Genomic DNA, 24219 nt, shown 5'->3' with positions numbered 1-24219 from the left:
GGGGGCAGTGTGAGGTGGTGATTTGTGGCCGAGAGCCAGCATCAGCTCAGCCTGGAGGCCGCTGTTGGAGTGTTTACTGGACGTGCCCAGCAACGTCAGGAGAGAGCGCGGTTTTCGGAAGCGAAAACCGGTGGAGCACTGGGCTTCGGGACGCACGGAGGAGTCTGAGGGGCGTCCAGATAGGCTGGCAGGAGCTGGGAGAGAGGAGAGAGGGCTCCGTGCGGTGAGTCTGGAGGTGACGTCGGCAGGAGAGGGACTGGGGCGAGAAGCAGCAAGGTGGGGAGAGGTGGAGAAATGGGACCCCTGACGGCCGACTGCCGGGCTGGCAGGGTTGGACTTTTACATGTTAATTTCAAAAGACTCCTCCCCCCCATTCATACATTGTGCTTTTATGGAGGTGTAATGGACGTATTATATTACTTTCAGGTGTGCAACCTAGGGATTCGCTCTATGTACCTATTGCAGAATGATCACAGGAAGTCTAGTTAACGTCCATCCCCACACAGTTACACGCTTGTTCCTTGTGATGAGAACTTGTAAGATTACAAGCAACCTTCGCATCTGCGGTGCAATGTTACTAACTTCAGTCACCTTGCTGTGCATTACGTCCCCAGGACTTATTTATCTTGTAAGTGGAAGTGTGTGCCTGTGGACCCCTTCACCCATTTCGCACCCTGCCCCGCCTCTGGCAGCCACCAGTCTGTTCTCTGGGTCTGTGAGCTCACACGTTGCTTTTTTCCTTTAACTAAAGTAGAGTTGATTTACAGTATTATATTCCACACATTGCTTTTTTCATGTGAGGGGGAAGTTTACTGTCAACATCCTCACTTCTAAGACCTGTCTGAAGAGCCATCCGTGAAGCAGCTTGCTGATGGGATCAGTAAGTGCCCGTCTCCACTGGCTCCTGGGCCCCCAAAGAGTGTGACAGGAGGCGAACTCCAGGCCCTCTTACAGGGAGCTCGTGGCCCGGGGGGGAAAGAGCTCAGTAGGTGGCTGAGAGCTTGTGGGACGGGGCAAGTGTCACTGCCAGGTGGCGTAGCATGGGTGTTGACGGTGGGACAGCCCGGGAGCCCCTCTGCTCAGGGTCCTGTAGGGCCACGTGTGTCTGCACTTGACTCTGTGGGCGGGACCACTTCAGATGATGCCATGGGCGGGAGGAATGGTGGAATTGTTTACCCTTGTAATAATGGCGTTTCATACATTTTCCTCCAGAGCCCTCTAAAGTTAATTTCCTTGGAAAACTTACCCCTCTGAATGTATTTTATAAATCTGGGGAGCATCAATGTGGTTAGAACACGCCTAATGGTAAATCAGTTGCTAATTTAGTTTATCTTTCAGAAAACTGTTGGAGACATTGAGTGATGACTGTGCTTAGAGAGGTTGATGGGCTGTAAACTGAGTTACTACATGATTTGCCTATTTACTTCATGTGTCTGAAATACAGGGAGGGAGTTAATCGTAAAGATGGCCGTATAATTTTTCATTTATTTTACGATGCTTACGCAAGCTTTACGCAGCTTGGATGTATTTCTTTTACTTTTATCTCCTCTTGCTGTTTGCCATTTCATTCATTGTTATTTTCACTCACTACTCTTTAACCTTTAATGAAAAAAAAAAAAAAGCTCTTCTGGTGTTGTCCCATCAGTTTTGTTTTGGAGCCAGGGCCTTGGTGTAGGCGGTCCAAGTTCAGACCAGAAAGAAGTTCTCTGGGATACACAGGAGAGAAATACCTTATTGTCAAACCCAGAGGCCTTGCGACATTGGGCTCTCCTTCCTCCTGCCTCCTTGGCTTCTGCTCTGTAACTTAGGCTCATTCCCTCCTTTCTCCTCCCACTTCAGTGCCTACCTGTATCCTAATGACTCTCCACCACGGCGGGAGCAGCATCCGTGGCATCTTCGCAGCACCAGCGTCGGGCCGGGCCTGGAGCAGGTGCTCAGCCAGGGTGTGTCGAGTGGCTCTAGTGGGGCAGCCTCGGGGTCGTCTGTGACTGGCTAAGATGTCACTGATTCGTGGTGCTCTCGGTGAAGGCCACACCCCAGAGCTTGGCTGTCCACAAGTAGGCCCTCAGACAGACAGTCTTTGACTCTGAGTTTTTAAAAAGCTTTCCTGGGGGCCTTCCCTGGTGGCGCAGTGGTTAAGAATCCACCTGCCAATGCAGGGGACACAGGTTCGAGCCCTGGTCCGGGAAGATCCTACATGCTGTGGAGCAACTAAGCCTGTGCGCCACAACTACTGAGCCTGTGCTCTAGAGCCCCGTGAGCCACAACTTCTGAGCCTGTGTGCCACAACTGTTGAAGCCTGCGCGCCTAGAGCCCATGCTCTGCAACAAGAGAAGCCACGCAATGAGAAGCCTGTGCACCACAAGGAAGAGTAGCCCCCGTTCACCGCAGCTAGAGAAAGCCCGCACACAGCAATGAAGACACAACACAGCCAAATATTAAAAAAAAAGCATTCCTGGGGACTTCCCTGGCAGTCCAGTGATTATCCACTGCAGGAGGCATGGGTTTGATCCCTGGTTGGGGAAGTAAGATCCCGCATGCCGCGTGGCACGACCAAAAAAAAAAGCTTTCCTGACTGGTGTAAAGGCAGCCTGGACAGAACCCTGAAGAGATGGTGTTGGTCCCCAGGGCCCATCTCTTTCTTTTGGGTGTTCCTGCATCTGCCTCGTGTCTCCAGCCTGTCTTCATGTTGGGACCCCGTCCTCCGAGGAGCGCTCTTCCCGGTTCTCTCTCTCTCTCTTTTTTTTTTTAAAATTAATTTAAAATTCTTTTTCTTTTTTATTTTTAAACCCCACATTTGTTTATTTATTTATTTTTTTGGCTGTGTTGGGTCCTTGTCTCTGTGTGAGGGCTTTCTCTAGTTGTGGCAAGCGGGGGCCACTCTTCATCATGGTGCGTGGGCCTCTCACTGTCGCGGCCTCTCTTGTTGCGGAGCACAGGCTCCAGACGCGCAGGCTCAGTAGTTGTGGCTCACGGGCCCAGTTGCTCCGCGGCATGTGGGATCTTCCCAGACCAGGGCTCGAACCCGCGTCCCCTGCATTAGCAGGCAGATTCTCAACCACTGCGCCACCATGGAAGCCCCCGGTTCTCTCTTTAAACCTTAGCTTTGCCCGTTCTTTTGTCATCTTTCGTTCCCTTACCAATGGGGGCGTTTTCTGTGCCTTCTGCAGAAGAGGTGACCTTTATGGGGACTCGGGGCTCTCGTGGGAGGCACTTCTAGTTGGGGGCCGCTTTGGGGCACATTGTGGGCGTCTCTCTGCCTTCCTTCCTGACCCGTCCTGTGCTGTCCTTTGTCTGGACCCAACCCTCTCACCGAGCTGGAAGCCTCTGTTACATCGCAGTGTTGGAGCCTGTGACGCCTTGTTAGTTCTCGGTCATTCTTCTTCCATCTGAGAGTCCTTCCCGGCTGCTCAGGCATGTGGTCGTCAGGATATATACAAATTGGACCCAGAGGACACCGCTCATGGTCCCCGCCATTGCCTACTGGTAACAAATTAGTCTTTCTTAAGTTTCATTTTCTTAGTTTGGAGGATGATAAAAATTTCCGTCCTTTCCACATGAAGTATACTGAAATGTTGTGACGGTAGCAGTGCAGACTCTGCTATTCGGAGCGGGAGGGGTGGACTTGGACCTATTTAAAAGGTTCATCGAGTGATGTTGGTTATCTGGGCTATGGGTGCTGAAGGTGTGCTTTTGCACCCTGAGCCTTCCCCACATGCGCATCTGCTCCGCGGCACCTGGGCCAGGAGGGACTGGTCTGGTCCTTCCCCATCCTCACTTCTCCCTAGCTCGCCCTCCCTCCCTCCCTCCTTCCTTCCTTCCTTCCTTCCTTCCTTCTTTCCTTCCTTTTAACACCTTTGTAGAGATATCATTTATGTAACATACATTTCACCCACTTAAAGTGTACAATTCAGTGTTTTTAGTGTATTCACCCAGTTGTACCACCATCACCACAGAGAGAGGCCCAAAACTCATCAGCAATGATTCCCTCTTCCCAGCCCCTGGCAACTGCTAATGTACCTTTCATTTCTATAGATTTGCCTATTCTGGATGTTTCATGTAAATTGAATTATATGTGTGGTCCTTTGTGACTAGCTTCTTTGACTGACTGTGACGTTTTCAAGGGTCACCCATGTTGGAGCATCTCTTTTTATGACCTACTAATGAATGTTCCATTGTATGGATAGGCACATTTGATTTATCCATTCATCAGTTGATGGACATTTGGACTGTTTCCACATTTTGGCTGTTATGAATAATACAGTACAAGTTTTTTGTGTAGACATGCTTCCATTTCTCTTGGGTGTGTACCTAGGAGTGGTATCGCAGGGTCATGTGGTCAATGTTGGACCTTTTGAAGACCTGCCAGGCTGTTGTCCAGAGCGGCTGCACCCATTTTCACTCCCATCCACAGCGTGTAAGGGTTTCAGTTTCTCTGCATCCTCGCCAACACATATTATCTTTAAATTTTTGCCCCCCTACTGGCTGTGAAGTGGTACCTAATTGTGATTTTTTTCTTTTTTAAAAATTTTTTGGTCGCGGCTTGCGGCATGCAGGATCTTAGTTCTTGACCAGGGATCGAACCCCTGCCCCCTGCAGTGGAAGTGCAGAGTCTTAACCACTGGACTGCCAGGGAAGTCCCTCTATTTTTTTTTTTTTTTTTTTTTTTGTGCTACGCGGGCCTCTCACTGCCATGGCCTCTCCCGTTGCGGAGCACAGACTCTGGACGCGCAGGCTCAGCGGCCATGGCTCACGGGCCCAGCCGCTCCCCGGCATGTGGGATCCTCCCGGACCGGGGCACGAACCCGTGTCCCCCACATCGGCAGGCGGACTCTCAACCACTGCACCACCAGGGAAACCCCTCTAATTGTGATTTTGATTTGCGTTTCTGTGGTGGCTAATGATGGTGAGACTTCTTTTTGAAAGATTTCTGTGTACAGCGTAGGAAGAATGGGGTCGAGAGAGACTTAGAGAAATGTGTCTTCGAGGAGCGCTCCAGGCACTGCATTCCCTGACCCTCTGAATGGCTGTGCCTGCAAACACCTCCCCTCTCAGAGCCAGAGCCATCTGTTTAAAACAGTAGAACACATTTCAGACTTTCAAGAAGGCATACAGATGAATACAGGGAACATAGAGCACGTCCACAGTTGACGCTGCTGTGCTCTTTTCCTGGGCCCAGCTCTTTACTCTCACTTTCCCCATCATCACAGTTCTGGATTTCGTGGTTACGCTGCATGCAGTAGGATTTTTGGCCACTCATGTATGTACCCCAAAATGATACATTGTCTCATTTTTGCATTTAAAAAACTTCCTATAAGTGGTGTCATACTGTGTGTATTCAACGTTTCACTGTTATGTTAATGAACTTTCCCCATCTTGAATCTGGTGGCTGAAGTTCCTTCGTGTTTGCTGTGGTTGGAATTCCATTATATGTGTATGTTCTAGTTTGTTTATTCATTATTCAGTTGATAATGGACATCTAGATTTTTCTTAACATTTTTTTCTCTTTGTGGTATTATGAACATCGCTGAACTTGTCTGCTTGTGTAACTGTTTTTCCAGGGTGTGTAGCTGGCAGTGGAACTATGTCACGTGGATCTGCTTTTTAGAAGGAATCATTAGGGTTCAGTGAATTACTGTAGTGTTTTAAAGCCATACAATTTATAAAAAAGTATATTGGTTAATATATTTTTTAAGGAAAGATTTCATTATTTGAAAGGAGGTACGTGTATTAGTTGCCACTTATTCTTTAAAAAGGGTTTTAGTTGAAGCCTGTTTTTCTCTTTCCCTATGCAAAACTTACATAAAAATGTAATTTTAATAAGATAAAATGAGGTTCCTTTTAGTCTGAGCTTGAACTTTGTTGGAACATTTTCTGCTCAGTAAACACAAGTGGTTTGCCCATGAAGAATTAATGAGTTTCCTGCTGTCCTGGGAGGGAAAGGCCTGCAGCATGTGATAATGTTGCAGACTTTTGTGAAAATGACATGCAAATAGTGGGCTGTAGACCAGACTGCCTACTGGTTTTGAGCCATGTTGAATACATTTGCGCATAATGGAAGAATGCAAACGTTCAAGGAAAGATAGATTGATAGTATTGGTAAATACTGTCTGTAGGTCACTGCAGTATTCACACTGCTATTACATAGTTATCTCATTTCATACACATTCTTATTTCCATTTCCGGGATGAGGAAGGTAAAGCTCGTAACAGTTACTTGGTTAACTTGAACCCAGGCCTTTGGATTCTTAAAACTGGAAACTTTCTACCAAGCTCAGGGAGGCATCCATGGAAATTTCAGGAAAGGGACCATGACAGATGGGTGGTGCTTGACCTAGGCAGGCTGATACTTTTTTTTTTGGCCAAAAAAAAAGAAAAAAGAAAAGAAAGCTCCTGGGTGTCACTGGGAAGTCTTGAAGGCTGCGGCCTGAGTCCCTCACGTGTTTAGCAGTTGGGCACAAGCCGTCACCCGGGACCCCCGCCAGCGCTGTTAGTTGTGGTGCCTACACGTACGGGCCCTCCATGTGGCTGGCGTGGGCTTCCTCACAGCATGGTGGCCAGGAGAACCAAGTGGAAGCTGTATTGCCTTTAAAAAAAGTTACATCTTGGGCCTCCCTGGTGGCGCAAGTGGTTGAGAGTCCGCCTGCCGATGCAGGGGATGCGGGTTCGTGCCCCGGTCTGGGAGGATCCCATATGCCGCGGAGCGGCTGGGCCCGTGAGCCATGGCCGCTGAGCCTGCGCGTCCGGAGCCTGCGCGTCCGGAGCCTGTGCTCCGCGACGGGGGAGGCCACAACAGTGAGAGGCCCGCATACCGCAAAAAAAAAAAAAAAAAAAAAAAAAAGTTACATCTTTATTGAGATTCACATATCATAATTCACCTATTTTAATTCACATACGCCACCATTCACTCATTTAAAATGTAAAATTCAATGATATTATACTGTATTCAAAAAGTTGTATAGGGCTTCCCTGGTGGCGCAGTGGTTGAGAGTCCGCCTGCCGATGCAGGGGACGCGGGTTTGTGCCCCGGTCCTGGAGATCCCACGTGCCGCGGAGCAGCTGGGCCCGTGAGCCATGGCCGCTGAGCCTGCGCGTCACTCCGCAACGGGAAAGGCCACAACAGTGAGAGGCCCGCGTACTGCAAAAAAAAAAAAAAAAAAAAAAAAAAAGTTGTATAACTCTCACCACAGTCAATTTTAGAACATGTTTATCATCTCAGAAAGAAACCCTCTACTCATTAGTGGTCACCCCGGCTTCCCACCCCACACCCCAGGAAACCACTAATCTTCTTTCTGTCTCTATAGTATGATTTGTCCATTACAGACATTTCATATAAATGGAGTCGTATAATAATGTGGGGATTTTTTGGCGACTGGCTTCCTGTGCTCAGCATAATGTTTTCAAGGTTCTTTATGTTGTAGCATGTATCAACATTTCATTTTATAGCTGAGTAATATTCCATTTTATGGGTATACCACATTTTGTTTACCTATCCATCTAGGGTGCAACTTTTTTCTTTGCATGTGGTTACCTAGTTGTCCCAGCACCATTTGTTGAAAGACAGTTCTTTCTCCAGTGAAGGGTCTTGGCACCATTAAAAAAAAAAATCAGTTGACTGTGAATGTGAGGAGTCTAGACTCTCAGTTCTATTCCACTGATCTCTATGTGTATCCTTATGCCAGTACCATACTGACTTGATTACTGAATCTTTTAGTAAGTTTTGAAATCTGGAGGAGTGAGTCCTCCAACTTTGTTCTTTTTCAAGAGTGTTTTAACCTGGTCATTCTGGGTCTCTTGAGTTTCCATGTGAATTTCAGGGTCATCTTAACAATTTCTATGCAGAAGCTGCCTGGTATTTTGATAGGGATTGCAGTTGAGTCTGTAGTGAATTGAGAGAGTGCTGTAGGCTTAACAATGTTATGTCTTCTAATACAAACATGGGTATTTTTCCATTGATTTAGGTTTTCTTTAAATTCTTTCAATAGTAGTTTTTAGTTTTCAGAGTATAAGTTTTATACGTCTTTTGTTAATCTATTCCTAAACATATCATTCTTTTTGATGTTATTATAAGTGGAGTTGTTTTTTTCATTTCGTTTTTGGATTGTTCATTGCGGATGTATAGAAATACAATTAATATTTGTATGTTCGTCTTGTATGTTGAGGCCTTGCTGAATTTGTTTTTTAGTTTCACTACTTTTTTAGTGAATTCTTTAGTATTTTCTGTATATAAGATTATATTGTCTTGTTAGTTTCACTTCTTCGTTTCTAATCTGGATGGCTTTTATTCTCATTCTTGCCTAGTTGCCCTAAGACCTCCAGTACAATATTGAACAAAAGTGGTGAGAGTGGACATCCTTGTCTTGTTCCTGATCTTAGGGGGAAGACATTCAGTCATTCACCTTAGGTATGTTGTTACATATGGGTTTTTTGTAGATGTCTTTTATCAGGATGAGGACATTTCCTTCTATTACTAGTTTGTTGAGCATCTTTATCATGAAGGGGTGTTGAGTTTTGTCAGGTGCTTTTTCTGTGACAATTGAAATCATTGTGTGGCTTTGTCCTTTTTCCTATTGGGATTTTCAGGTTTTAAGCCAGCCTTGCATTCCTTGGATAAATCCTACTCGGTCATGATGTACAATCCTTTTTTAATGTTGTTGGATTTGGTTTGCTAGTATTTTGTTGAGGAGTTTTGTGTGTATACTTATAGGAGATACCGGTCTGTAATTTTTTTTTTTTTTTTTTTTGGCCACGCAGCTTGCGGGATCCTAGTTCCCTGACCAGGGAATCCCCTGTAGTTTTCTTTTGTGATGTACTTGTCTGCTTTTGGTATCAGGGTAATTCTGGCCTGAGAATGACTTGGGAAGTGGGTGGGCTTCTGCTTTTCTCCCCTTTACCAGAACAGCTCTGCTTCTGCCTGTCCTGTGTTTCTCTGTAAAAGTTCTTTTGAAAAGTTGGTTTACTGCTAAAACAGCCCCCTTCACACACAAAATGAAACCTCACGGGACAACAAAACTGGAGCTACATGTGTTAACACTGACACACAAAAAAACCATCTTGAGAGAAAATAAAGCTGCAAAAAGATATATAAAGATGTGTATATTATAAAATAATATTAACAATCTTTACAAACATGCAGAATAATATCATAGGTTGCATAGAGATGCACAAGTCTGCAGTAAAGGTATAAACACTTGTGTGAGAATTTTAAATGTCAGATTCAGGTTGGTAGTTACCTCATAGGACAGTAGAATTGGGGAGGGTTTCAAATCTATTGTATGACAAGATGATAGGGTTTTTGTTTTTGTTTTTCCGGCCGTGCCACGAGTCTTGCAGGGGCTTAGTTCCCAGACCAGGGATCGAAACTGGACCCCACAGCGAAAGCATCAGGCCCTAACCAGGGACCACCAGGGAAGCCCCCAAATGATAGGGTTTTGGATGGAGGTAAAGTGACACTGTGGTGTTTGTGTGGGTATTTATGTTCTAGGTGCTATTAAGCTGGCCTTGCAACCTGCTAGCTGGGTGTGACCTCGGGCAGGCCATTTAAGCTTTCTGTCCCTCAGTTTCTCCATCTGTACGGTGGGGATAGCCATATCTGCCTGCTGGGTCGTGAGGATAAGAGGAACAGACACACCAAGTCTGGAATGATGCTAAATCTGTTCCCCACGGCCGTTATGCTCTATTTTTTTTGTTTTATTGTCCGCTGTATCTCATGCTGAAGAGCAAACAGGAGTCTGGAGCAGATGCGGAGGCTGTTGGGAGAGGCTGAAGCTGAGCAGTTGGCATGCAGTGGGGTGGGCATGGTGTTGTCCCTCCCCCTTCCTGTGTGTTTCTTGCCTTTGGGAGAAGCTCCTCCTCCAGGGCCCCTCCAGGCCCGACGTGACCTCCCTGTGGGCCTCGCCCACCGCAGAGGTGTCCTTACGGGCAAGTGGAGGGTCACTGCCTTGCTTTCGGATCACAGCAAAGACAGAGCCCCTCCCCTCCTCTGTGGAGTGAGGGCTGGACTGGGGTCTTCAGGCCCCTCTGCACTCTGGTGTCCCAGGACCTCGAGGGAAGGTCTGACCTGGCACTTGCCTTCTGCTCACTCTAGTGACAGGCCACCAGCTGTGGCTTTCATTTCCCAACCATTTCACCCTCTCCCGTGCCTTCAGGGTCTTATTGTGTTGTTCTCTTTGCTTGGAACGTTCTGTCTACCTCACTCTTCCTATTCATTTCATAGGTCTCAGTTTAAGGAGTTTTTCCTCAAGGAACCTTCCTTTTCTGTAAGACTGGGTTTATGTACCCTTGTGGCATGTTACTGTAGGAATTCTCACAGAGCATTATAATACTGGTTCTTTTTTTTTTTTTTTTTTTTTTTTTTGCGGTACGCGGGCCTCTCACTGTTGTGGCCTCTCCCGTTGTGGAGCACAGGCTCTGGACGCGCAGCCTCAGCGGCCATGGCTCACGGGCCCAGCCGCTCTGCGGCATGTGGGATCTTCCCGGACCGGGGCACGAACCCATGTCCCCTGCATCGGCAGGCGGACTCTCAACCACTGCGCCACCAGGGAAGCCCCGTTTTTTGCTATTATAAGTAAACTGAAAGGTCCTTAAGAGTTTGGACTCTAGTGTGCTCATCTGTGCCTGCCTAGCACCCATCATAACGCCCATCACAAAGTGGTATTGTCAAATGTTTGTTAAATTTTGCTGAGAAGTTTTAGGATGTAAAATAGAACATTTAACCTGATTTAAATACTGTGCTGCAGGCACAGGAATGGAAAACTGAATAGAAACTGCATAGGAAACTGAAAAAAACGACCTATATATAATAATTTAATGTATTATTAAAGATGGTATCCTCAAACCAGTGGGGGAAAGGGTAGGTTGTTTAATAAATTGGAATAATAGGTTACTTTTTAAAGAAGTTTCCTACTAAGTAGTATATAGCAAAATAAAATAAATTCTAGGTGATTGAAAACACAGGGGTAAAAAATGAAACCACAGAAATATGAAACACGCTCATATTTGTGCAGTCTTAGGTGTTATGGACTGAACGCTTGTGTGCCCCCCAAATTCCTATGTTGAAATCCTAATCCCCAATGTGATGGTGTCAGGAAGTGGGGCCTTTGGGAGGTGATGAGGTCATGAGGGTGGAACCCCCATGAATGAGGTTAGCGTCCTTATAAGAGAGACCCCAGAGGGCTCTTTCACCCATTCTGCCATGTGAGGATATAGGGAGAAGATGTCTGTCTGCACACCAGGAAGGGAGTTCTCCCCAGACACTAAAAGTGCAGATGCCTTGATCTTGGACTTCGCAGCCTGCATGACCATGAGACTTTGTTTATAAGCTTCTCAGTGCATGGTATTTTTTATTATAGCACCCTGAATGGACTAGGGCAGTAGGAGTGGGCTTTTCCAAGTATAGTCCTCAAAGCAGAACCCTCCGTAAAGGATAAAAGTGTGATGACTTAACATAAACCTTTAAGCCTCCCACATACCAGGAAAACAGATTTGCTACCTGTATTAGTTTTCCATTGCTGCCGAAACAAATTACCACAAACCTCCTGGCTAATAACACACATTTATTATCTTACAGTTCTGGAGGTCAGAAGTCTGCACACAGGTCTCACTGGGCTAAAACCAAGGTGTTGGCAGGGCTGTCTGGAGTCTCTAGGGGAGAAACCATCTCCTTACCTCTCTAGCTTCTCAAGGCTGCCTTGACTATGGCCCCCTTTCTGCATCTTCAAAGCCAGCCGTGCAGCCTTGCTCTGAGCCTTCCTCCATGGTCATGATCCGCCCCCCGACCACAGTCGGGGAGGTTTTCCACTTAAGGACTTGTGATTAGATTGAACCCACCTGAATAACGCAGGATGCTCTCCCAAGGTGTGTGCCCTTAGTCACATCTAAAAAGCCCCCTCTGCTGTGTTGTTACCGAGTCTAAGCTGGTACTGCTCGCTGCACAACAGGCCAGTTATCGAGAGAAAAGTTGTTGGGACAGGGACTATAGACTTTATTCAGAAAGCCAGCAAACCAAGGGGATGGGGGGCTCGTGCCCCAAAGAACCCGCTTGCCTGACTTAGAATTCAGGCTCCTTTTATACGAAAAGGGGAGGGAGGTAAAGTGAAACACTTCCTGGTTCCCATCAGCCCCCAGAGGGGATGTGTTCATTTCTTCCTCCCTGCAGTCCTTCACAGGTGGGCCTGGTCAGGAGGTTTCCTGTGAGCTAAACAGAGGTATTTCAGCTTAATGCTCATTACGTGGGACGCAGGGTTTCCAGAGATGGGCCACTATGTATAATTTAAGCTTCTAGGCAACATCCCTTTAGTGATGAACTTGTGATAGAATATAAAAAAGTTCTTCCGTATTACTATTCCCCACTGTCAGCATCCATTCAACCGTCTTGTGGGAAAAGGAATGAAGACCCTTCTGCTGAACGGAGGTGATGAATATTCCTTAGAATTTTTAGTTAGTCCTTTTTATCTACAACTATTTGAACCCGACGAAACCTCTTAGCACTTTGTTGTCTAATTCGTAACTGAACTTGGGGTTTTGGTTCCAGTTCCCAATACATATACTAAATTCCGGTGCTATTTATTTGGACCCAATTAAACAAATTGGTTGCCCCTTCTCCAATGGGCAATGGAGATGGAATTTACGTCTGCTTCGGTTGGATGGCCAGGCCCGTTGGAGGTAAACTCATGCATAAATAGCGCCCGAAGTTTTAATGTGATTGGCCACTGCTAGGTCTTTAGCATTTATAGATTCTCTTGCCTGGGCACACACCTGCAATGGCCTGCCATACAGTATTCTAAAGGGGCTAAATTTAAGCCTGCTTCTGGGAGCCACTGATCCATAGCAGCGCAACTGGCAAGGCCTTATCCCAAGTTCAGTGTCTCTTGACATGTTTCAGCGACGTTCCTTTTTAATGTATGATTCATTTTCTTGTTTTTTCCTGTTGGTTGTGGCCTCCAGGATGAATGTTGTTTTAATGCCGTCATCCAAATCGGGAGAATTTCCCTACGGAGGGCTTTAACCACATCAGAGATTTTCTGTCCAGGTGGCATATGTTTCCACCCATCCTGAAAGAGCGTCCACACAGACACTACCAGGTTGTCTGAAATTTTTGCAGTTGAAGGCATTTGAGGAGAGTCTGTTTCTTCAGTCCTCGGTGGGGCAGGGTCCTCTGTGTCGAGTCCCCATCTGGGGAGGTCTGACAGCAGCTCTGGGTTATTTTTAAAGACCTTGGGGGAAGGAGCTCTGTCTCCTTTTCTGTCATGCGCTCCATCTGTAGGCTTAAAGCCTGTTCTGGGGGAATTCCGTGGTGGTCCAGTGGTTAGGACTGCACTTCCACTGCCGCGGGCCCGGATTCGATCCCTTGTTGGAGAACTAACATCCCACAAGCTACGCGCTGCGGCAAAAAAAAAAAAAAAAGTGCGTGTTCTGGACTCTGATGTCAAGGCGTTTTGGTGAAAAACTTCAGGGTGAGGTCTGTCAGAAAGACAATCAGCTCATTTCCCACTGTCAGTTTTACCCAGGGCTCCTGTGGGGAATTAGGCGCCTCAAGTCCAAGGGAGCCCCTGGGCCTCTTCCGAGCGTCCCTGTCTTTCTACCGTGCGAGGGGCTCTTGCTCTGACTGTTCTTCTGTTTTTGCCGAGGGCAGCCTGTTTTCCAGCATTCCTCCTCCTCACAGCACGCTGTTCTTTCCCCAATGAGGGCTCACCCCTCCTTCCGGGAATCCAGCGCCACTGCCAAAGAAGTGGCATGTTGTCTTGCGTCTTCTTTCTTCTGTCGTTGTTCCCCGTTGAACACTTTAAAAGCAACATCTACCAATCGAGAAGGGTTCATTCCAAATTCACCACCTCATTTCTGCAACTTCCTCCTGATATCTGAAGCGCTTTGCTCCGAAATGTCAAATTTACCATTCTGATATTTTCAGGGACCTCGGGATCTGCATTAGTATGACGTCTGTAGGCCTGATAAATCCTCTCCAAAAATTCAGAGAGGTCTTCATTTGTTTTGCTGAATTTCTTGAATATTGTTCAAACTCTTTAGCTTTGGTTTCCCTTTTCAAAGCCCTGCCAAAATGGGGCCTTCCTCCCTCACTGGGGTCCCCATTTGGATCATCTGTGGGTGCTGCCAGGTGGGCTTCGGGTGCAGAGGATCCTCCCTGTAACGAGGGTTGCGATCTTTCCAGTTAAAGAAGTCTGAGAAACTCAGCCAGCTGGTCATTTGCATTTAGTCCCCCTATGAGATAATGGCATAGGGGAAAGAGCCATGATATCCTGGAAGTGGCTCCTGGCCCAAATTGGGTGCCCTTTTGGGTCTTAGACGGCGGTACCAGACCAAGTCCCTGTGCCCCAGAAGCTAACACAGGCTTTTCTAATTGATCCCTAGAAGGAGGAGAGGTCCTGAGCCCCAGTGTCGGGAACGGGAGGTAGTGGATGGGGTGGATATATTGGCAGAACGGCCAGAGTGGCTGGGATGCCAGCTCAGCCAGAGGAGTGAAGGTTTGAAGCAATGTGTGCTCATTCTCATTCCCTTCCTTATTTTCCCTGATAACAGTACCAAGGCTTGCACATCAAGGATTTCATCATTCTTCCCTGCTTTTTTCCACAAAATAGCTATAGAGTCATTCAAAAGCCACTTAAAACCATAGATAGCAATTGATCATCTAACCATTAAAAGGATGCCTTTTTGCTTTGGCATCAGCCAACTGGGATTGCAGTGCAGTTGAACAAACACTTGATTACTGCTGTGGCAAACAATTTAAGATAATTTCTATAATTATGACTTATCTTTACCAGGATATGCCAGAATTTTAGGAGTTCCATATAATTTCTAGAATATAACATTTACCCATGTGATACGGTCTAAGAAGTTTTATCATCACTCATCTGACAGCGCCTCTCCTGCAATTCAACACACCGCATAAGCCCAAGGAGTTTAATATTCCTCTCTCTGAGATGGAGAGAAAACAAGTAATTTGAGGTGTTCCGGGGACCCTCTGGAAAATCCAAAGGTTAGCCAGAGGTCAAATGAACCCCACTTAGAACTTGATCTTTGGGAAGTTTGTCAAAAATATCAAAACGTTTTTAACCAGTGATAATAAAAGATCTCAATGGCAAATACAGATCACTTAAACTCATTCTTTTACCAAAAGCAGTTCAACATTTTAAGAAAACTTTGTCCTCTTAGAGAACCAAATTCAGGTCTTGTACCACTTTACCTCTGAGATTTTTTTTTTTTTTTTTTTTTTTTTTTCTTTTTGCTGTATGCGGGCCTCTCACTGTTGCGGCCTCTCCCGTTGCGGAGCACAGGCTCCGGATGCGCAGGCCCAGCGGCCATGGCTCACGGGCCCAGCCGCTCCGCGGCATATGGGATCCTCCCAGACCGGGGCACGAACCCGTATCCCCTGCATCGGCAGGCGGACTCTTAACCACTGCGCCACCAGGGAGGCCCCACCTCTGAGATTTTAATTAAGTTCAATCTTATCTTAGAACTTAGTTTAGTTTCCAGTTACAGAAATCTGGAGAGACTATTCCAGACAGACATTCCCAGAACATTATTCCTGCAGAGTTTACCCAAAACTCTCTACTTCATTTACCTCTATTTTACTTACTTAAAAGCTTCGTCACACTGTTATTTTTCTTGCTGACGAACTTTATAACAGGGATAAGGTCTTATTTGATTTCTAGTAAACCCAGGTACAATGAAAGTATTCTACTTAGTGGTGATGACTCTAAAGTCATATCTGTATCAAACCACCAAGCTTAAGCTAACCTTAACACCAGATGTTAATACTGAGTATTTCCTAGATCACGTGAACCTGGAACTCATTCTGGCCAGTTTCTTTTATATTTGAGTATTTATAAGCACTTAATTTCCTTTAAGCCAATTAAATAGAGCTCTTTTACGGATTAATTTTGGCAATGCCACACATCTATAAAACATGTGCAAACACAAACAAACACAGGGACCTCATAGTTCCCATTTGAAAATTTTAGCCGTGAATCAGGTACAACAATGTAAAACCCATCAGTTATAAAAGAGGTTGGATTCAAACTGGGTTTCTGGCAAATGGGACAAATCAAGGTCACCTGTCTACTATAGCTAAACCCTCTTTACTAGTATTTATGGAAAAGACACTTCTATTTGTTTGTAGCTTTTCGTGATTTAGGAACCAAGTAGAACCTTTCTCTTTTTCCTCGAATGTCCCGCTCTTGAACAAGGACAGGGTTTTTTTCCTGTTCCTTTCCTCCATTTAATATCAGTAAAAGTTTTAAGTATCACAAAACTGATTTGGCTGTTAGTGGAGAAACAGTACCAAACAAAATGTAACAAAAAAACCAAAAGAAGAAACAAAATCCTAAATAAACCCTCAAGTTTGGTCTTGGGGTTTTACATATACCAAGGACACAGGAGACCATAAACGGCGTAATTAACACAGCAAGAGTAGCAGTACAGGGTGCACAGGGTCCTAAGATAACCCTTTTTAACCCCCCTGTGGAGATCCTAACAGGTACTGTGGCCACACGTTGTTACAATATCATCTTCCACTCACCTGTGCTTCAGAGCTGTATTCAGATCCCTTATCCAAAATGCCCCTCAGAGGACTTCTTTAGGGATAGTTGAAACATTACTCCCTTTTCAAGACAAAACACAAAGGGCACACACAAATGCTAGCATCCAAAGAAACCAACGAACCGGTTTACAAATTGGGTAGGAGTCCAACAACTCTTTCCGCTCTCCCACAGGGTACTCCACTCAAATACAAAACAAATTGGCTTATTCCAGTGAAAAAGCCCCAAACGGAGAGGAAATAAAGTTTCTGGCTGTGCACACCGGAGCGACTTAACCCTACTGTATGGAGCCCGTCGGCCCCCAAAATGTCGATTCCTTGATCCAACTGCCAAGCGCTGGGGTAGCCGGTGTCGTTTCAGGGAACTTTGGAGGGCAGGTCCTCAGGGTAAGTGGTCCTGGCAGCTTCTAGGGCCTTACCCGAAAATTCCCCGACTGGGGCGGCTGGCCACGAGCAGCAAGGCTCCTAGATGGCTGCCCCAAATTTGTTACCGAGTCCAGGCTTGTACTGCTCGCTGTGTGACAGGCCAATATCGAGAGGCAAGTTGTTGGGACAGGGAATAGCGACTTTATTTGGAAATCCAGCAGACCAAGAGGATGGTAGGCTCATGCCCCAAAGACCCATCTTGCCTAAGTTAGAATTCAGGCTCCTTTTATACGAAAAGGGGAGGGGGTAAAGTCAAACACTTCCTGGTTCCCATCGCCGGCGGGGGGGAGGGGTGGGGGGGCCCAGAGGGGATGTGTTAATTTCTTCCTCCCTGCAGTCATTCACAGGTGGGCCTGGGCAGGAGGTTTCCTGTGAGCTAAACAAAGGTATTTTAGCTTAACGCTCATTACCTGGGAGGCAGGGTTCCCAGAGATGGGCCACTATGTATAACTTAAGCTTCTAGGCAACATCCCTTTAGCGATGAACTTGTGATAGGATACAAAGGTTCTTCCCTACGACAGTGTGAGGTGACACATTCACAGGTGCTGGGATTGGGAGGTGACATTTTTGGGGCCCTTATTCTGCCCACCTCACTGACAAAGGAATCCTTTGTTTACAGAGAGGTTTTTACGAATCAGTGAGAAAAGGGTGAACAGCCCCTTCGAAAAATGGACAAAGGGTCCGAACAGGCAGTTTACAAAAAGAAGCAGCACAGATGAACAAAGTATGTTTCAAGATCGCTCAGTCTCCCCAATAATCGAGAAGGTGCACAAGCAGCACTGAGACCCCTTTTCTCGCATCAGATAGCAATGATCCATTGTCCCTACTGTGGGCCCCTGAATAACACGGGTTTGAACTGCGTGGGTCCACTTACAAGTGGGTGTTTTTCAGGAGTAAGTACTACAGCCCTGCGGCATCTGGGTGGGCTGAAGCTGTACGCACAGAACTGCAGGTAGGAGCACCCATGGACACGGAGGGCCGACTGGAAGCAACGCTCAGATTTGGGGGGTCGGTGCCCCCACACGCCACGTTGTTCAGGGGTCAGCCGTTTATACCTACCGTCCATACATGCATCCTTTATGTCCCAGGCCTGCCTTCTCTGGGACTTTATCCTTTAGAAGTTATATTTGTGTGAAAGTATTGTCCCCAGAGAAGTTTATTGCTGCTTTTATAATCACACGCAATTCTAAACAAGTTAAATATCTCACGGTCAACACTGGTTAAACAAGTTACCCTGTAACCATATGGTGGGACAGTGTGAAATTAGAGGGGAGATTGTCCAGGGAGGTGGTACTCATATTATTAAGATTTGTAAAAAACTTACAAAACTTGAAAATAATTATAGATTTATGGGAGTTGCAGAGAAAGGTATGGGGAAATCCCATGTGCCCTCAGTATTATGTTTTTAAATGTGCATAATCTGCATATATTTTTCGTGTGTAGCACATAATATATATATAAAGTAAATAAATGTATTGAAGTAAATTGAAGAACAGTAATATGGGGAAATAGTTGTGATACATTATTCAGTAAACAAGGTAGGATTTCATTCTGTTTTAAAAAGCTAAGAAGACTTCATCCATCTACTGAACACCTGAGTGTCTGTGTTTGTCTTTACATATACGCACCCTGCAAGCCTCTGCCTCGGGGTTACAGTGGCTGTCTGGACCGCATCAGTTAGGACTCTGAGTGCCCGTGGCGTCAACAAACAGGGGCTTGTTTATTTCATGCCATGAAGTCCGAGGTCCAAGGTTGGGCTGGCAGCTCTCAAACCTGCTGGAGACCTGCGCTCTCGCCATCTCCGCCGCCAGCCCCCACCCCACTGCCCTTCTTCCAGGGAGGCTTTAGTTTTAACTCCTGTTTATTTCTCTCGGGGGCAGGGTGGCTGAGGCATCTCTCGGCCTCATATGTGTGTTCCGGGCCAGAAGAAGGGGAAAGCTAAGGGCCAGGGGTGTGCCAGCTAAGTGTTTCTCCTTTGTCTCTTTCTGACCGGCCCCGGGTCCCGTGGCCGCCCCTGGCTGGGCGTCGAGAGGAGGAAGGGGCGTGGGTGGGGTCACTCCGCTGACCAGCGTGCCGGCAAGTTACTCTGTTTCCGTCTCTTTTCCAGATCTACTCTGATGAACACAGACTTTATAGTGAAACCATGAAGTCTTTTAACAAAATTATATTTCTCTTCTCTGTAATTCTGTATTCCATCTTTAGACAGAATGGTACCAGAGGAGAACTTCCCGACGGGCGTTTCGTGGTCCGTCTTCTAGTCCGAGGGCAGAGGCTGCGGGGAGCCTCACTAGCTCCCCTAGTCGATGCCCGAGGCTCTGTGCTGACGCCCTTGGGGCTGTGGGTCCCTCAGTGAGGCCCATTCGCAGGGAGGCTGAATGCCCTGCTTGTGTGCGGGTCGTGGGCTTGCACAGCGCTATTCATTCCTTCCAGACACGCCCTCGGGACCCTGCGGTGGCCGGAGTTGCTCCCTTGGGCGTGGGTTCAAGGAGCTGGCCTTCTTCCTGAGTCAGTGGGGGGCTCCTGGGAAAGCCGAGGAGAAGCTAATTTGTTTTCCTTTCTTTCTGAATAGCATCCAGCATGTGTATGGCGCCCAGCACCCCCCATTTGATCCACTGTTACATGGCACGTAAGTGACGCCTCAAATCTTGCAAGGCTGTTCTCATCTGAGGCCAGGTTTTGGGGGGCTGTGGTGACCCCCCAGCTCCTTGGAATTCCTGAGGGGGAGGAAAGTGGCCTTTCACTCAGCCAACACACATCAAGCAGTTGCTTTGTGTGAGGCGCTGCTGGCCTTGCATAGCCCATCCTCGGAGGAGGGCAGACGTGGAAGCCACGGCTCAAGGTGGGCAGCCTGTGCGGGGGTCGCGGGCTGCCCGTGGGCCAGGGCGGGGCTGGCAAGTTTTTGTGAGCTTAGATCAGGAGACGGCTTCTTAGAACACACCAAAAGCAGCAACAGCAAAAGGATAAATTGGACGTCATCAAAATTCAAACCTTTTGTGCTTCAAAGGACACACCATCAAAAAAGTAGAAAACCTGCAAGAGTTTGCAAACCGTGTAGCTGATAAGGGTTAATTGACTTTCCCTGCTCTCTGCCCACCGCCTGCAGCTTGCTTGCCCGTGTCTGGGCTCCTCCAGCAGGGGCGGGTGTGGGGCAGGGGTGGCCCTGGAGGACCTCACGTGTCGGATAAGCTCCTGACACTCGGTGGGGCCAGTGTCGTGTGTCGTCATGCTGTGGGCATCCTTGAAATTGTCCCATGTCCAGATCCACCTGCCAAGGGCCTGTGTCCCGCGAACAGTCTCTCCTGACCCACACCGCCAGCTGCTGCCTTAGGAGGTCTGCGAAGGTGTCGGGGTGAGAGAGTGTTTGTGGGGCAGGGCTGAGCTATTGCTGGGCAGTGCTGTGTGTCCTCATACGTTGGTCTGTGGGCGAACACTCAGCGTGATTCTCCCAGAAAACCTCTCCTCCTTCCCTGTCACTGCATCCTGTGAGCTTTGTCTCATTCTGGATGTCTCTGCATCTTGCTTTTTCACTCCACTCTCGTCTCGCTCGTGTACCTTTCCACCTGGGGCCTCCTCTCTGACCGGTCTTGGGAGACCACGCTCAGCCTCCCGAGGCGCCAGTAAAAGCTGCCTTTGCTTTGCAGCCTGCTCAAGGCCACACCCAAGGTGCCGACCACGCCGGTGAAGGCCAAGCGAGTCAGCACCTTCCAGGAGTTTGAGAGCAACACCAGCGATGCCTGGGATGCCGGCGAGGATGACGACGAGCTCCTGGCCATGGCGGCCGAGAGCCTGAACACCGCGGTCGTCATGGAGACGGCCAACCGCGTCCTGCGCAACCACAGCCAGCGGCAGGGGTGCCACAAGCCGCCGGGGTCTCTGGGGCCCGAGCAGAAGCCAAAGCCTTCGGTGGAGCCTCCTTTGGTCCCGAGTGGTGACCTCCGGCTGGTGAAGTCTGTCAGCGAGAGCCACACGTCCGGTCCCGCAGGTGGGAGGGGAGGGCTGCAGAGATGGGACCCATCTCCAGAAAGCGGGGCTGGAGGCCGCTCACCGGGGTGGGGAGGGCCCCATCCTCCCGTGCAGCAAGGGTCCCTGCCCTGGGGCTCCTAGACCCAAGCAGCAGCGGGCCTTCTGGGCAGCAGAGGCAGCGCACTTTCTCTGGTCCTCCTGGCTGAGTGCGTCTCCCCTGCAGATGGAGTGGCCGGCTGGGAGCTTTCGTGGGCTGCTTGGGGGACCCCGCCTTGTCAGGACGCCCTTGCTGCTCCCGGGGATGTTTCCAGGCCAGGGGCCGGGCCAGCTGCACGTTCTGGGGCTGGACCTCCCTCGGCCGCTTCTGGCGATTCCCTCCAGGACACAGATGCGTGGGCTCAGGGTCTGTAGGGGTGGGTGTCTGCTCTTGGGAACTGCCAGCTTTGAATTATAAACTCCACCAGGGTAAGCTCACGTCTGCATCTCGTATCCATGTGCCTGGCACTGCCTTCCTCACTTTTGCTCTTTTTGTGTTGGAGGGGCTGAGATAGAAAACAAGTGCAGTTGTTTAATGAGCATCTGCGATGGGTGAGACACTGTCCTCTGGGCTTGGGCTGCCCCAGGCGACAAGCTGAATGGAAGTCCTTGCCCCGTGGAGTGTCCATTCTGGTGAGGGGGACAGACAGCAGCCTACACACAATGTGTGAGGAGGCACGAGGGCTCGAAGGTGGCACGTGCCAGGGGTCAGAACGGAGGTGGGAAGCGGTCCCCAGAGCAGGGTGGGGCCTGGGCTGTGGTCCTAAGTCGGGCAGTCAGGGCACCCTCCCAGGGGAGGCGGCACTATTAAGGAGGTGAGGTGGTGATTGTGGGGGTCTGGGGGCAGGGGGGCCAGCAGTGCAGCTGCATACCCTCTAATCCCTCTCCCCAGGGTCTCCTGGGGGTTAGGGTGCTCGCCCCGTGCTTACAGATAAGAAAGTGAGATCATCACCGAGCCTAAGGTTACCTGCTGGTAGTTGCAGAATTAGGTTTCATACTTAGGTCTAGTTTTCAAAAACGCTTCCCAGAAATTAACTTCTAAAATGTTACAATCTTCTTAGGTGTGAATTATTTCATTTGATCAGTTTTTGCATTGGAATGTGAACTATTTTTCTTTAAAATAGGGTGAACTTTGAAGTATTAGAGCTTAAATATGGACGGACATCCAGTTAGGGCTTTTACAGGTTGATGGAAAATTCCTGTGACTCGTGACGGGCACTCTGACCACCTCCTGTGTGCCTGAGCCGGGCAGGCGTCCCCAGGCACTGAGTTCCTTCTGCTCATGGGCTCTGCAGCTGATGCTGCAACCCTGCGAGCCACAGAGGCGGGACCACGTCCAGGTCCTCTTTGTTCTTCCTGGGCGTCCTGGGCAGTTACGGAGATGCTGGTGATATAACCCGAGCTGTCCTCAGGGCCTGCTGCCCATGGGGTGTGGCAGCCACGCCCGTCCCTGCACAGGGGTGCGCTGCCAGGGGCCGGGGCCTCTGCCTCGGGTGAGAGACCTTTGAGGTCCATTTGACTTTACTGCTCCTGTGAGCAGCGCTTTGAAATTCTGAATGTCCTGGAACGTTCCAGCGCGGGGCATGGTGTGGTGAGAGTGTGGCTTCTCCCGTGGCATGGCTGCGTCTCTGCCAGCGTTTATGCCACTGCCTGTCCCAATCGTGAGCCCCCACGGGGAGCAGATGTCACCCTGCGCGGCGCCTGCAGGGCCTCCCTGCTGCCGTCAGTTTTGCCCTTCAGCCCTGGGGAGATGGCGGCCTCAAAGCTCAGTGGTGGTGGAGTGTGGGCTCGTAGGCTGGCTTCCCCGGGCCTTTACTTCACCTTCTGGCTGTCCATTTCTTAATGAATATCTGAGACATCTGTTGCCTTTGTACCTGAAGTCAGAGGCACTTTGCTTGATTTTGGGTACCACTGGGTTAATGGCAAAGCGTGTCATTGGCTGGGAAGGGCTCAGTGGGCATCGGCCAGGCGAGGGCTGTCCCCATAGCTGACCGTGACCTAGTGGCGAGCAGGTCTTGTATGGACACCAGTGGGTGACGGTTAAATCACACTCTCGGGGGCCCCGGAGGTGGGACGTTGACGTGTTTTCCACTCACAGTGACAGGAGGCCTGGTTGCAGACCTTACTGTTTCCTTTGGGGCCGTTCCTTTGCTTTACCTTCCAGATCCCACCAGCCCCACCTTCGAATGGGGCTCAGGGGCAAGTGGGGCCATTAGGGTCTGAATAAAGTCACATGGAGCATCTCTACGATCGCAGATAGATAAAAGCGAGCACGTTTGCTCCACGCTGCCGCGGGCCCCGCCCCTGCTGCAGCGCCTCCTGCAGACTCACGAGGCTCACTGGGAAGAGTAGGTCCCCAGGAGGCGGGGGAGCTCTGAGTCCCGCCACCTCTGCCCTCCCCTCCCCGCTCCAGCCTGTCCTCCCAGAGCCCGAAGCGGGAGGTGCTCTCAGCGCTGCGCCACATTTGCAGGCTTTTCTGGAAGCTTAACTGGGCCAGACTCTGCCCGGAGGCCTGAGCCATCTTGCTCCTCGGTGCCCTGAGGGCCCCCTTGGGAGCCTTTCCCATGTGTTTGGTGTAAAGAATGTCACCTCCCTTCTGGCAACTGCTGCCGGAAGCCAACATTAGCATGTTCGCTCCACGTTGTTTGTTCCTTGCCCCATTTCCTGGAGCTTAGTTTTTACTGTACTTTTTTTTTTTAATAAATTAATTTTTGGCTGCGTTGGGTCTTCGTTGCTGCACGTGGGCTTTCTCTAGCTGTGGCGACCGGGGGCTACTCTTTGTTGCGGTGCACGGGCTTCTCATTGTGGTGTCTTCTCTTGTTGCGGAGCACGGGCTCTAGGTGCTTGGGCTTCAGGAGTTGTAGCACGCAGGCTCAGTAGTTTTGGCTTGCAGGCTCAGTAGTTGTGGCACGCAGGCTTAGTAGTGGTGGCGCACGGGCTTAGTTGCTCCACGGCATGTGGGACCTTCCCGGACCGGGGCTTGAACCCGTGTCCCCTGCATTGGCAGGTGGATTCTTAAATACTGTGCCACCGGGGAAGCCCTTTACCTTAAATTTCAGTTTTGGAAGATGCGATTGCTCAATGCGATTTAGGCCTGGGGGTCTACAGCCTTTCAGGGCCTCTTGCTTGTGGGTCCCGTGCTGGTCCCTGGAGGCTCTTTGTCAGGTGACCTGAGGGCCCTCTGCTCTTTCCTTTGCCTGTCCTGAGTCCCGGGTGCTGGGTGCTGCACAGTGTCACTTCAGG

The 24219-nt window shown here is 48.9% G+C and overlaps 1 protein-coding gene across 1 annotated transcript in view; it reads left to right on the top strand.

Moving 5' to 3' along the window:
* The window catches only part of TBC1D22A (TBC1 domain family member 22A), a 326227-nt gene that overhangs the window by 10381 nt on the left and 291627 nt on the right, over positions 1-24219 (top strand). The window contains exons 2-3 of the mRNA XM_060113299.1: positions 19547-19603; positions 20619-20959. Of these exons, the coding sequence (XP_059969282.1) occupies positions 19547-19603; positions 20619-20959 (398 nt within the window). The remainder of the gene's footprint in view (positions 1-19546; positions 19604-20618; positions 20960-24219) is intronic.

The sequence above is a fragment of the Mesoplodon densirostris genome, chromosome 11 (assembly GCF_025265405.1).
Source record: "Mesoplodon densirostris isolate mMesDen1 chromosome 11, mMesDen1 primary haplotype, whole genome shotgun sequence".
Classification (NCBI taxonomy): domain Eukaryota; kingdom Metazoa; phylum Chordata; class Mammalia; order Artiodactyla; family Ziphiidae; genus Mesoplodon; species Mesoplodon densirostris.
Note: the sequence above shows the minus strand (reverse complement) of the source record. Positions and strands in the feature narration are given on the sequence as shown.